We start from the raw sequence: 14,249 nt of genomic DNA on the forward strand, positions 1-14,249 counted from the left end.
TGGGCTTCACACATTGTATCATGTGGGGAATTGAACTTGGGTCTTCAGAGTGACTGGCAAATGCCTTAACCATGAGACTACCCCATCACCCTTCTCAACAGAAATATAAAGGTCTGTTAATTACGTAAATTAATCAAATCTTATAGTACAGTACACTATGCCATTTCATTATTTTGCAGGACCCTCATAGTTACTATAAAGACCCTTGAAATTAATTAGTGGAGTCTCCTTGACCTTTAGTTCGTGGGTCAAGGTAACACTCTTTGTAAGGTCAGATTAAGAGATGAGTGGACAGGTTGTATCAAGGTCAATTTATCATTAATTTGACAAATATTTTTTAAAAGAAAGTTAGAACTTAATTAAGCTGTTTATGGAAGATTTGGGCTAAAACATTGAAAATGAGAAAAATTCTCTCATCTAAGAGAAATCTACCAGCTCTCTTTACAGACTACCCAACTACTACTAACTTCATACACTTGTTGAAATCTACTGACAAAGATGTATCATATAAAACTGGACTCTACCTATCTAAAGTATTCACCATAAAATTATCTTCCTACGCTTTAACTTAATGCATGCAGGATAATATTTTGGTAATTTATCATGTATTATAGGCCTATGGCCTCTTTACAGAATAAATGTGTCTGTCTGGTAAAACTCTTTGTTGGGTCAGATTAAGAGATAAGTGAACAGATTGTATCAAGGTCAATTTATCATTAATTTACAAATAATTTCTGAAATGAAAGTTAAAACAAAATTATTCTGGTTATGGAAGATTTGGGCTAATATAATTGCCATCAGCAGTCCATACTGGTTGTGAAAGGTCACCAATAGGAATGGGTGTCTGGCCCTGTGTTCGTCACTGGTTGCATTTCATCCTACACCAATGATGGGTGATTGTACTCATGATATCAACCCCTTGTTTGTGTGATAGAGTAGGGGCGGTGGGGTAGCCTAATGGTTAAAGCGTTGTCTCGTCACACCGAAGACCCGGGTTCGATTCCACACATGGGCACAATGTGTGAAGCCCATTTCTGGTGTCCCCGCCGTGATGTTGCTGGAATATTGCTAAAAGCGGCGTAAAACCAAACTGACTCAGAGTAATGCAGAATGCTATGTTGAACTGCGTTGAATGTCAAACAGACGAACAAGTGCTGCCACTTATATGACTTCTATAAGCATCCCAGGGCAAACTAGGTAAAAAAAGTGAAATTTTAAATGAGAATATTGAGGTGACAATGTTTGACCTGAAGTCATATTGTTGTTTTTCTCATTCAGTCAATCACTGATTTGCCTTGCTGAGAAATATACTGCTCAAAACAGATCAAGGAACACCCAATTCATTCACATTACTATAGATAATATGTCATGTCAAATAGGAATTTGGTGTTCTTAACTTCCTTTGAATACTGTAGTTGGAACCAACATTGAAGTACTGTCAATCCTGTAATTTTTGTGAGCATGATATTTTTGTGAAAATTGCGAATGACTTGAGCTCGCAAAAATATCATGACACATTTTGCTGGTCAAAAGCAGTAAACAATGAACAATTTTTCTTTCAAGTTCAAGTGGGGTAGTCTAGTGGTTAAAGCGTTGGCTCGTCACGCCCGAAGACCTGGGTTCGAATCCCCACATGGGCACAATGTGTTAAGCCCATTTCTGGTGACCCCCGCCGTGATATTGCTGGAATATTGCTAAAAGCGGCGTAAAACCAAACTCAGTCAGTCAGTCAGTCTTTCAAGTTCACCAACACTTTCTCAGCATACCAGTGACTGAACTGATATTTCATCACAGTTGTAAGTGACTACTGAGAGGGAAACAACTATTGCGATAGCGATAGTCTATTGCGACCAACTATTGCAATACTATTGCAGTAGTTTTTTCTCTCTGTGAATTGTCTCATTTGAAGTCATTTCCCAAATGAATGTATAGTTTATATGAAATAAAAACAAGTTGAAGTAGTTTCCGTCTCTTTTAATGAGTGACAAGAAACTTGAAACCCAGATAAAGTAAACAGTTAAAACATAAACTCAATGAAGCTGCAAGTCTGCACCTAACATCCTGTATTTTGCGCTACGCATTTATCAACGGATGTCAATTACTATCAATAGTCACACATACTATCGATGCATCGATAGTTTTTCATTTCTACCATCGATTAATTGCTATCGGAGACTCAACAATTGCGATCCATTGATAGTTCGATGCATTGTTACAGCCCTAGTTGTAAGCTTGTCTGGCCTATGCAGCGTGTGTTGTTTTTAGGGAAACATCACTGATTCCTACACACGGAAGTACTCTACTGAGCTCAGTTCAAGATTAGCGGCAACCTTTAATATGTGATTGGATTTACTTAAGGTAGAACTTTCAGTTGTAATTTATTTTTGAGTATTAAGCCGCAAAAATACCATGGCGCAAAAACATCTGTTGGTCGCCATTCGCAAAATTATCGTGAAGCGAAAATTTTCATGATTTACAGTACATGCAACACTGAGACAATTTCTCGAAATGAACTCTACTGTAAACTGAGCAGTTGTGTATCTGTGTTTTTGGTTTTGCAGGTACAAAGGTTTTATGAAGGACTGCCCTGATGGAAAGCTCACCCTCGAGGTATGTCGAAGTTGAACTATTTGCAAATGCTCAGAACATACTGCAGCATATCATACAACAAACAAACAAATAAACAAATTAACAAACAAATAAACTGTTGTCAAATGTTTTCACTAAATTTCATTGTGATCCTGAAAATATCATAACTGAAAATTGTCTTTTGGAAAAAACAACCCAAACATTAATTAGCTACTGTCAATACATAAGCATTGGTCACTATTGATAAAAGGTGTTGTGCTGTAAGTAGTATATAGTACATAAGGGGATCAGTATGAAAAAGGTTTCACTCTCACAAATAATACACAGTATCCATTTTAATGCATTAATATGCAATATAAACATATACAAACATGTGAACACCTTTAAGGTTTTTAGGGGACACATGCCCTTGAAGATCTCTAATACAGTGTGTCATTAGAAATACATGTCCTTGAAGATTTACACACAATGTGTCATTAGGAAATACATGTCCTTGAAGATATTACATGCAATGTGTCCTTAAACATGTCCTTGAAGATCTCTATTACATGCAATGTGTCCTTAGGAAATACATGTCCTTGAAGATCTCTATTACATGATGTCCTTGAAGACCTTATTAAGATATTTACATAAGATCTTATTACACATTAGGAAATACATGCAATGTGTCCTTAGAAATACATGTCCTTGAAGATCTCTATTACATGCAATGTGTCCTTAGAAATACATGTCCTTGAAGATCTCTATTACACGCAATGTGTCCTTAGAAATACATGTCCTTGAAGATCTCTATTACATGCAATGTGTCCTTAGAAATACATGTCCTTGAAGATCTCTATTACATGCAATGTGTCCTTAGAAATACATGTCCATGAAGATCTCTATTACATGCAATGTGATGTAAAAAATGTGTATCAGCATCCATGCATCCCTCCAGACTCCTCATTGGACAGATGTCCGAATATCCATGTCACCGGGGACACATTTAAAAAAAAACTGCAAACGCTTTGCTTTTCATTGTATATTTTGTTTTTATTCTTCTTTCCTGGCTGATGTGTATATGGTATATGTTGATCTTGTTGTGGACATGGTATGGTTGACTTTTGGCAATATGTGTCACAGTGGACAATGGTTGTTATTGGTTACAATGGTTACCTTGCCCATGGTTCTGGGTATCAGAACTATTACTTTTGAACTTTAGTCTTTACAAGTTACCTTGAATTGTGCACTTTCTCTGTTACTTGTTTTCTTATATGAGAATTACAATTGTAATTTGTGATGTAATAATGGAATGAGTGAGTTGGGTTTGTAACCTGTGTGTCAGTTTAATATGAGAGGAAATCCCATTATAATTGTAAGTAAGTGAGTGAGTTAAGTTTTATGCCACTTTTAGCAATATTCCAGCAATATGACGGTGGGGGACACCAGATATGGGCTTCACACAATGTACCCATTTGGGACATTGAAACCAGGACTTTGGCATGATGATCGAATGCTTTAACCACTAGGTCCATTAGGCTACCCCACCACCCCTGAACCCATAAGCATGGTATGATGCTGACAAGTCTAGAAACTAAGCAGGGATTCAAACTCATGATTGTAAGATCCTTACATGCCCAAGGGATGCAACTCTGCACCGTAAATTGTGGCACCTTATATACCTTTATGGTAATGATTTTAGAAATAATGTGATATTTCATAGAACATGATGTTGGAACCAGTCAGCCATATTATCACTCAGACTTCAGGTTTTGGCCGCTACTATTTTTAGATTCAAGGTTTGATCTTTTCCGATGCCTGGGAAGGGTTAAGGTCAAGGGAATTTGTCAGAATCACTAAGTTTGTCTGTGATGGTTTTGGGTATATTGATTCATAACGCTTATTACACAATGAGTTTCTGACTCTAGCAGTGCCGCAGTAGAGACGTCTGTAAGTGACTGAGGTTATGGTTTGAAAATTGGGAATTTCTAGCAAATTCACAAGATTTAACATCTGAAGAGCATAATGAATACGCCACTGGAAAAGAAATTCTAAACATGCCTAAAAGCCTTTAATGTAATTTAGCAGGAACTCCTCTAACCTTCGCTGTAGATTACATCGTCATAATGGTCGGTGTTCTGCCTGCGTGACTGGTTTTGTACCCGTCTCCCAGCAGTTACACAAGCCAGCTGGTGCACCTCTGCTCCCACCAGTGCCGCTACCAGGCCTGCCAAAACCATGACGATCCCACTGATTCATTAACTAGATAGCCGGCTGTTTCCCCATCTTGGACTCACGATGCTACATAACACAAGTGTTCTTGTATGTCTTACGAGTCGGTGATCTTAAAGGAAAACTGCAATCTTGGTATCCACTTAAAGGAAGACTGCAATCTTGGTACGCTTCTTAAAGGGAAACTGCAGTCATTTTTATTTTTTAAAGAAAAATGTTACTTTTCTGAAAGGAAAACTGCAATTTAATAATATATCTTTTGGAATAATGCAATCCTCTTATTAATCTTAAAGGAGTACTACAATATTGGCACTTCTCTTAAAGTGAGTGAGTGAGTTTAGTTTTATGCCACTTTTAGCAGTTTTCCAGCAATATCACGGAGGGAGTCACCAGAAGACTTCTCTTAAAGGGAAACTGTAGTCATGTTTCTTTTTTAAAGGTATCTGCAAAAATGTTACTTTTCTGAAAGGAAAACGGAAATCTGATTATATATCTTATGGAATAATGCAATCCTGTTATTTCTCTTAAAGGAGTACTACAATGTTGTGACTTCTCTTGAAGGGACACTGCAACCCTGGTACTCCTCTTAAAGGAATCCTGCAATTCAGTTACTGTTCTGAAAGGAATACTGCCATCCAGTACACAATTCTGTTGCTGTCTTAAAGGAATACTGCCATCCTAATTACTTCTGTTAAAGGAATACTGCCATCCTGATGTTTCTCTCAAATGGATATGGCAATGTTGCTATTTCTCTGAGAGGAATACTGCCATCATGTTACTCCCTGTAAGGACTACTACAATCCTATTGTTTCTCTTAAAGCAGTACTGCAGTCCTATTCCATCTCTTAAAGGAATGCTGCTTCTCTTAAAGGAATATTGCTATCCTGCCACTTCTCATAAGGGAATATTGATATTTTACAACTCCTCTTCAAGGAATAATTTCATCGTATCTCTTCTCTTAAAGGAATACTGCCATCATACCACTTCTCTTAGAGGAATACTGCCATCATACCGCTTCTCTTTAATGAATATTGCAATCATACAATTTCTCTTAAAGGAATACTGCCATTGTAGCACTTCTCTTAAAGGAATATTGCTATTGGACCACTTCTCTTAAAGGAATACTCACAGTCATCCTAACACTTATCTTAAAGGAATACTGCAATCCTGCTACTGTTCTCAAAAACATTTAACAGTCCATTTTGTAATGTTTAAAGAAACAAACATTCATGCATCCATAAGGAGTTCTAGATACTATTTCATCTTCAAAACTCACATATATACTGATGAACATGCTTAACTTGTGATGTTTACAGATGTGTTGGATTCAAGCGAGGTTACACTGTTCATATGTCAGTCATAAAAGCATGGTCTATTATTGGTGGTGGGGGCGGTGGGGTAGCCTAATTGTTAAAGCGTCGGCTCGTCATGCTGACAACCCAGGTTCGAATCCCCACATGGGCACAATGTGTGAAGCCCATTTATGGTGTCCCCCGCCGTGATATTGTTGGAATATTGCTAAAAGCGGCGTAAAACCAAACTCACTCACTCACTCAATTATTGGTGGTGCATGGTCCTGTGCAAAGAACACAGGTCACAAATCAGTTGAAGTTGAGCAACATTGGTGACCATGACAATGAGTGAGCGAGTGAGTTTGGTTTTACGCTGCTTATAGCAATGTTCCAGCAATATCACGGCATGGGACACCAGAAATGGGCTTCACATATTGTACCTGTGTAGGGAATCAAACCTGGGTCTTCAGCATGACGAGCTGATGCTTTAACAAATAGGCTACCCCACCGCCCCCATGACAATGACCATGCATGTTTGGAACTTGACTCCTGAGAGTTTCTAGGACTTCATTCCTGTCCTACAATAAAGGATGTGTAACACAAATGGTCTCAACTTAGGCAAGTGACTTTGTTAAAAATTGCCTCTGTTGACCCAGCAGTGAATGGGTACCTGGTGGGATGAGATGATCATATAACTTCTAGCACATCACAGGCAGCTTGGAATAATGTGTGTGTTTTGAGCATACACCTTGTGTATGGAAGTTAGTGCAATATAACAGCACACATTTTTATTTAATTATTACCCAGTTTTGTTTATTTTTCTTAAGAACACCAAGTGTCAAGTTTTCAAAACAAAAATATTTGGCTTGCAGCACCAGCTAGAACTGAAGAGAACTAGCCATCTAAAATAAAATGTTGGTGTACAGATTTTCGGTGAAGTAGTAGAACTAGGTACAGCTAATTGATAAAGGATTGTACCAAAATATGTTAGTTCGGAAAACCTCATCCTGTGGAGTGAGTGAGTGAGTGAGTGAGTGAGTGAGTGAGTGAGCTTTCAGCAATATTCCAACAATATTTTTGAAGTATCAGGGTTGGGAACACCAGAAAGGGTCTTCACACATTTTCCCATGTGGGTATAAGCTGGAACCATCGGCTAGCGAACCAGTGCTTTTACCACTAGGCTACCACAACAGGGAGGGTTTTCTATACATTTGCAAATGGAAATTGCCACATACCCAATCAGTTTTCCAGAAATTAGTTAATACAGGAAGTTCAATTGAAAACTACCGCGTAGGCCGACTTTCCCCCTACATTGCAGCTGTGTAGACAATTACATTTGATTATTTTCTACAAATAAAAACGGATTTCCGCTACCATACAACTGGAAATATCTAGTGGTTAGTTAGGTATGGTAATTGTGTTCTGTTATAACATAGTTATAAGGGGGCACGGTGGGCGAGCTGGCTAAGGCGGCCAGGCTAGTGATCCAGCGAGGTTGAGGTGTCGGGATCGAGCCCACCTGTGACCGGGTGTAAAAACCTTGGGGTCAACTTTGTGTGCAGACTCTTTCAGTGTTGTCACAACCCCAAGTGTACAGTACACAACCCAGTGCACTTAAAAGAACCCACGAATCCATTGGTATATATGACCAGATGGTGGCCACATGAATACATGCAAACACCTAGTTGCGGATACAGCAACGTGCAGTGAACTTGGACAAAGTACTGTGACTATGTGTCCCAGTCCACCCAGCTGTGAATGGGTACCTCGTTAGGATGAGAAAGCCACAATAACTTGGTGCGCCTAGTGGCTGCAAGAGTTGTATGATCCCCAGGGAGTTGAGATTGATAATATGATGTGCCGTTGAGATTGAGATCCAATGATCAAGGGAAAAAATACCATCACCTTGAGCATGCACCAGTTGCTTGGATATGTGCACTATATAAATATCCTATAATGATAATAATAATAGTTACGTCTGCTTGATTCTGCTTGAGTCAGGCACAGTAATGTTGATCGCTGCATATGATAAATACTTGTAATAGGAAATACCATTATAATTGTTAGTAACCATGCCTACAGTTTTCTTCTTTTGTCCAATTCATGTTATCATTTTTAGCATGTTTTCTTCTGCTTAATGAAGTAGTTTTGACGGCATGTTACAGTCAAGACAACATTTCCCCCAAAACTTGTTCCCATGTGCTTTGAAGTGTGTATTATTATCTAGGAATTATGGTAATAACAAGCCCTTTGCTTTTTGTGCTGTTTTTAAACCCATTGTGCCTAAAGTATTCTTCTTTTGTCTAATATACATTATCATTTTTACCAAGTTTTTCTGAGTTGTGCAATTTGGACAGCATGTTATGCACAAGACAACATTTTCCCCAAAACTTGTTCCCATGTGCTTTGAAGTGTGCATCATAATCTAGGAAATATGGTAATAACAGGCCCTTCGCTTTTTCTGCTGGCCACAGGCCAAAGGTCTAGCAGAAAGTAAAGCCCAGGTACTTTGGTTTGACACGTCATATCAGCAGGTGGTTCTTGTGTGTGTCAGAGGTGCTCTGTTAGGCTCTACCACCCAGCAAACTCTCTGTAGCCACCAAGGGATATTTCTGGGATTACGAACTTGGACCAAGGAAGTAGCTGGAAAGGAATCAGCATTCAGAGGCTTCAAGACTTCTTATGTTGTTGAACAGCATGGAAATTTAACACTGAAGTTTAACACTGCATTCAGTGTAGCAATGTAAGACTAACGAATAAACTGTTTGAGAGGCTTTCTAGAAGTTGTAAGCAATAGGAATACAAGTCTTTATGGATGATCAACTTCTTTATAGTACAATGGCGACGTTTCGGTATGGATACTTATACCATTTTCTAGAAGTTGTAAGCAATAGGAATACAAATCTTTATCTTTGATCAACTTCTTTATTGTACAATGGTGATGTTTCGGTGAAACAAACTTGAAAACGGTATCAGTATCTATACCAGAACATCACCATTGTACAATAAAGAAGTGGATCATCCATAAAGATTTGTCATTGTTAAGGAATAGAGCAACATACACTTGTAAGTCGGTCATACAGACCCTGAAACATATATAGGCAACAAATCTCATGGAAGTTTATCACATTTGGCAAGACTAGATTACTGCTTTTTCTGAAAAAGAAAGAAGACTCTTGGCTCCTTTTATTATATTTTAGATAATTTGAGAACTGTTTGTTTCTTAAAAATATGTTATTTTCAGAGACTTGATGTTAGTTTGCCATCTTGTCATGAACATAAAATTCACATGAGACAAACACTTATCTCCTCTGTTGTTTTCATAATATGACTTTGTTTGATTGAGACTTGCCTGGGCATTTCAACTACTAAATATATTTGTTAAAAATATATATTTATTAATTCATTTGACAGTTAAGTCACAGAAGTAAATTCAGATGTCAGAGCCCGGTTCACAAAGAAATCAAGTGCTCTGAATGCTGTACCTTTACTTCACCACAGTCTTAGAATGGCGGCTGTTCTATAATGGCTTTGGGTCCCTGACCATGACACTGCAATGATTTTTTCAATATGATTTGGGATGTTTTTAATTCCAATTTGGGAAATCTCCCTGACAGTTGCTGCAGACTTGGGGTGAGGATATCTGCCTCCAGCAGGCCCAGATCAATCCCTGTCAGCCTTCTGTCTGGGGCAACTCCTTCGGGCTGTAGTACTTGATGGCGATGTAAGATTACACTGACATATAGCTGCCTTACGTGCAGTGTCAGTGGCTGTTTTAACAAATGAAAATGTGTGATTACTTAGTCAGTGGCACTTGTCACTGGCCGGGATTAGGAACATGTACAAGTGGTGTTGTTTGGGCCCAACGTCTTAGTTGTTACGGTATCTGTATCTGTAGAATTAGTCTACATTCAGGGTGACCTGAATTGGTCAGAAGTCTTATACAGGAAATGACATCATAATTTCATTTCCATTCAACCAAGTTCCGGAAATGACCTGACAATTTAATTATCATCCAACCAAATACAGGAACCGACCTTTCAATTTCCTTACCATCCAATCAAATACAGGAACCGACCTTACAATTTCCTTACCATCCAATCAAATACAGGAACCGACCTTACAATTTCCTTACCATCCAATCAAATACAGGAACCGACCTTTCAATTTCCTTACCATCCAATCAAATACAAGAACCGACCTTACAATTTCCTTACCGTCCAATCAAATAGAGGAACCAACCTTTACAATTTCTTACCATCCAATCTTACAATTTCTTACCATCCAATCAAATACAGGAACCGACCTTACAATTTCCTTACTATCTAATCAAATACAGGAACCGACCTTACAATTTCCTTACCATCCAATCAAATACAGGAACCGACCTTACAATTTCCTTACCATCCAATCAAATACAGGAACCGACCTTACAATTTCCTTACCATCCAATCAAATATAGGAACCAACCTTACAATTTCCTTACCATCCAATCAAATACAGGAACCGACCTTACAATTTCCTTACTATCTAATCAAATACAGGAACCGAACAATTTCACAATTTTTCCTTACCATCCAATCAAATACAGGAACCGACCTTACAATTTCCTTACCATCCAATCAAATACAGGAACCGACCTTTACAATTTCCTACCATCCAATCAAATACAGGAACCGACCTTACAATTTCCTTACCATCCAATCAAATACAGGAACCGACCTTACAATTTCCTTACCATACAATCAAATACAGGAACCGACCTTACTTTACAATTTCCTTACCATCCAATCAAATACAGGAACCGACCTTACAATTTCCTTACCATCCAATCAAATACAGGAACCGACCTTACAATTTCCTTACCATCCAATCAAATACAGGAACCGACCTTACAATTTCCTTACCATCCAATCAAATACAGGAACCGACCTTACAATTTCCTTACCATCCAATCAATAGGGGAAATGAACTGACAATTTCCTTACCATCCAATCAGATGTCAAAGTCATTTCACTCTATTCCTGGTTTCTGGACCAGTCAGCCATCTGACATGTGAATGGTATGAAGTGACAGTTACACCTATACCCAATTCACAGGTGAGTAACATTTTCCTGAACATATGGTTCTGTTATTATCTAGTGATAGCTCCATGCTTCTAGTTATCTTGCCTAAGAAGAACACAATACTACAAAGAAATCTACTTGTTTAGTCTAAGAAGTATCTAAATAATTGGAGAGTGAAAAATATAGATGGAAGAAAGCTGGTAAGGCCACACAAATGGATTATTTGCTCATATTTGCTCATCACAGCGATGAACGAACTAGATTCTCACGTTGGACCGACCTTGACGTCTTAGTGACTGAGTGAGTTGGGTTTTACGCTGCTTTTAGCAATATTCCAGTAATATCACTGAGGGGACACCAGAAATGGGCTTCACACATTGTACCGGTACCCATGTGGGGAATCAAACCCTGGTCTTCGCGTGACAAGTGAACACTCGAACCAGGTGGCTACCCCACCGCCACTTGCTCATATAAACTGCCAGACAAAGGAAAGTAAACAGTTGAATTTTAAATTTCACAAAAAAATTACAAACATTATAAATATGAAAACAATGCTTTTTACAGTTTCAGAAACATTGCAGGTCCAATACACTACTATGCCATCTGTATCGAATACATCACTGTTGAATAAACGTCTCTTGTCTGGTGTATTTATGGGCACAACACAACTATGCCATCTGTATCGAATACATCACCGTTGAATAAACGTCTCTTGTCTGATGTATTTATGGGCACCTTCATACACCAAGACGCTGAATACTGTGAAAAAATATCAATGTTTTAATTGTCATGATACTTTTGACATGTTAAAACTTTTTAATAAAACCTGTCATGAAGTGTTTTTTTCTAACCAAATTGGGAAAAAAGAGAAATGGAGAAGTGTTTTCATTTGTGTGAGTTTTTACTGTTTGGAATTTTTGGAAGTCAGTCGAAATATTGAATTTGTCATCCCTATGAAACAATATTAAATTTTGAAATTAAATTTTTTTTAGATAATTCTGTCGTGGTAGCTAGAGTCCAATGCTGCCTCTATTTATGTGTCCCATAAACTGACATCACTTCGGTTCCTGTGTAATGTGTAAATTAATGTCATGCGTAATTAAAGGAACTCCCCAATTTGTGGATTACCAGTATGCAAATGTTTTGCGTAATCCTATGAATGGGCAAGACCTCAATTCCACCCCATATTCTCCATTTGCTCTTCAAATGACCACCAAGCACCCTCCATGGACACAAGCTCAATCCAAACCAAATCTCCAGAAACCGTCTCTATGGACAACACCCCAACTGCTCTCCACCTCTCCCAGGGGCGGTGGGGTAGCCTAGTGGTTAAAGCGTCCGCTTGTCACGCCGAAGACCCGGGTTCGTTTCCCTACATGGGTACAATGTGTAAAGTACATTTCTGGTGTCTCCCTGCTGTGATATTGCTGGAATATTGCTGAAAGCGGCATAAAATCCAACTCACTCGCTCACTCACTCACTCACTCACTCAACCACTCACTCACTCACTCAACCTCTCCCATGAAGACCCCACCCTTCCTATGGACAAAACCTCACAGACACCACTTCCCCAGTGTATGTATGGAGGATAATGGGAGAAGGGAATTCAAATGTCTTCCTCTCCCAGAAAGGGGTCAATTTCACTTCATCTTAAGACATGTTGCTATCGGAGACATTGATGTTCCTAGGTTATCAGTATTTGGTAAAGGTGAAAATAAACTTGCCATAAAGAAGCAATCTTATATCTGTTGGAGAAATAAAATTCTCGTAAGAAGTGGTGCTTCAACCAACTTTTGTGTCAGTATTTTGTGTTTTGATGGGAATTTTATTGTACTAGATGTTAAAATGAAGAATTTAGTGGAAATACCTTTCAAGCTGTGACGATCTTTACTTTCAAATATTGAAACGGGATGATTGATTTAACATGATACCTGATCAATGGGTCTGTCATGATTCCCAAAAGTGATTGGATTTGATATGAAATTGTCATTCCTTTGATGTAAGTGTCAAGCTGCTAATGTAGAAACTATTGCACTTTCAACGTAACAGAGTGTGCATTTATTTTAAGTTATTACCTGGGGGAAGATAAGATGGTATTTCATTGCCAAATCTGTAGATGGGAGGCAGTGTTGGGCAAGCTTCACTCCTGGGTGGGTGAGTGAGTGAGTGAGTGAGTGAGTGGGTTATGATGAGTGAGTGAGTGAGTGAGTGAGGTTTTTAATTTTTTTATTTCAGCTATATCATGGCATGAACACTAGAAACAGGCTTCGCGTATTCTACCCATGTCTAGAATCAAACCCAGGTATTCAGCATGATGAGCGAATGCTTTAACCACTAGACTACCACACCAACGCCTCCCCTGGTTCCTGAGAGTTTATGGGGCTACAGCCCTGTCCCACACTGAAATATATGCTACCTGTAGTATACCCTGATCTTGTTATTATCAACAGCACCTAACATCACCATCTGAATCATTATCCTCCTCAACATGACTGAACCCGTGAAGGTCCGGGTTAGAATATTGATCTTCAGTAACCCATGCTTGTCGTAAGAGGCTGACTAACGGGATCAGGTGGTCAGGCTTGCTGACTTGGTTGACACATGTCATCGGCTCACAATTGTGCAGATCTATGCTCATGCTGTTGATCACTGGATTGTCTGGTCCAGACTCGATTATTTACAGACTGCCGCCATATAGCTGGAGTTGTCTTTTATGTCACTTTGAAGGATCCGTGAAGATCCGGGTTAGAACTGATCTTCAGTAACCCATGCTTGTCGTAAGAGGTGAGTAATGGAATCGGGTGGTCAGGCTCACTGACTTGGTTGACACATCATCGTATCCCAGTTGTGTACATCGATGCTCATGATGCTGATCACTAGATTGTCTGGTCCAGACTCTATTATTAACAGACTGCCGCCATATAGCTGGAGTATTGCTAAGTGTGGCGTAAAACTAAACTCACTCACTCACTTACTCAATACAACTGACCATTTAACCAAGATTGACAAGATGTCATACATTGACAGTTGTATACAGTTGTCTGTGTTCTAAATTTAAGAAAATGTTCTCAGTAAATTTCACAAGTGGTTT

General features: G+C 38.8%; 1 protein-coding gene and 1 long non-coding RNA gene across 2 annotated transcripts in view; one reads left to right on the top strand and one right to left on the bottom strand.

Moving 5' to 3' along the window:
* Positions 1-14,249, top strand: part of LOC124269745 (neuronal calcium sensor 1) — a 135,807-nt gene that overhangs the window by 52,089 nt on the left and 69,469 nt on the right. Inside the window, exon 3 of the mRNA XM_046704773.1 lies at positions 2,562-2,610. Coding sequence (XP_046560729.1) covers positions 2,562-2,610 — 49 coding nt within the window. The remainder of the gene's footprint in view (positions 1-2,561; positions 2,611-14,249) is intronic.
* On the bottom strand, positions 1,720-2,393 carry LOC124269746. The gene is made up of 3 exons (XR_006896599.1): positions 2,287-2,393; positions 1,852-1,854; positions 1,720-1,734 (listed from the first exon to the last, which is right to left on the bottom strand). It is a non-coding gene; the product is annotated as an uncharacterized LOC124269746 (long non-coding RNA).

The sequence above is a fragment of the Haliotis rubra genome, unplaced genomic scaffold (assembly GCF_003918875.1).
Source record: "Haliotis rubra isolate DU_JTF1 unplaced genomic scaffold, ASM391887v1 Scf147, whole genome shotgun sequence".
Classification (NCBI taxonomy): domain Eukaryota; kingdom Metazoa; phylum Mollusca; class Gastropoda; order Lepetellida; family Haliotidae; genus Haliotis; species Haliotis rubra.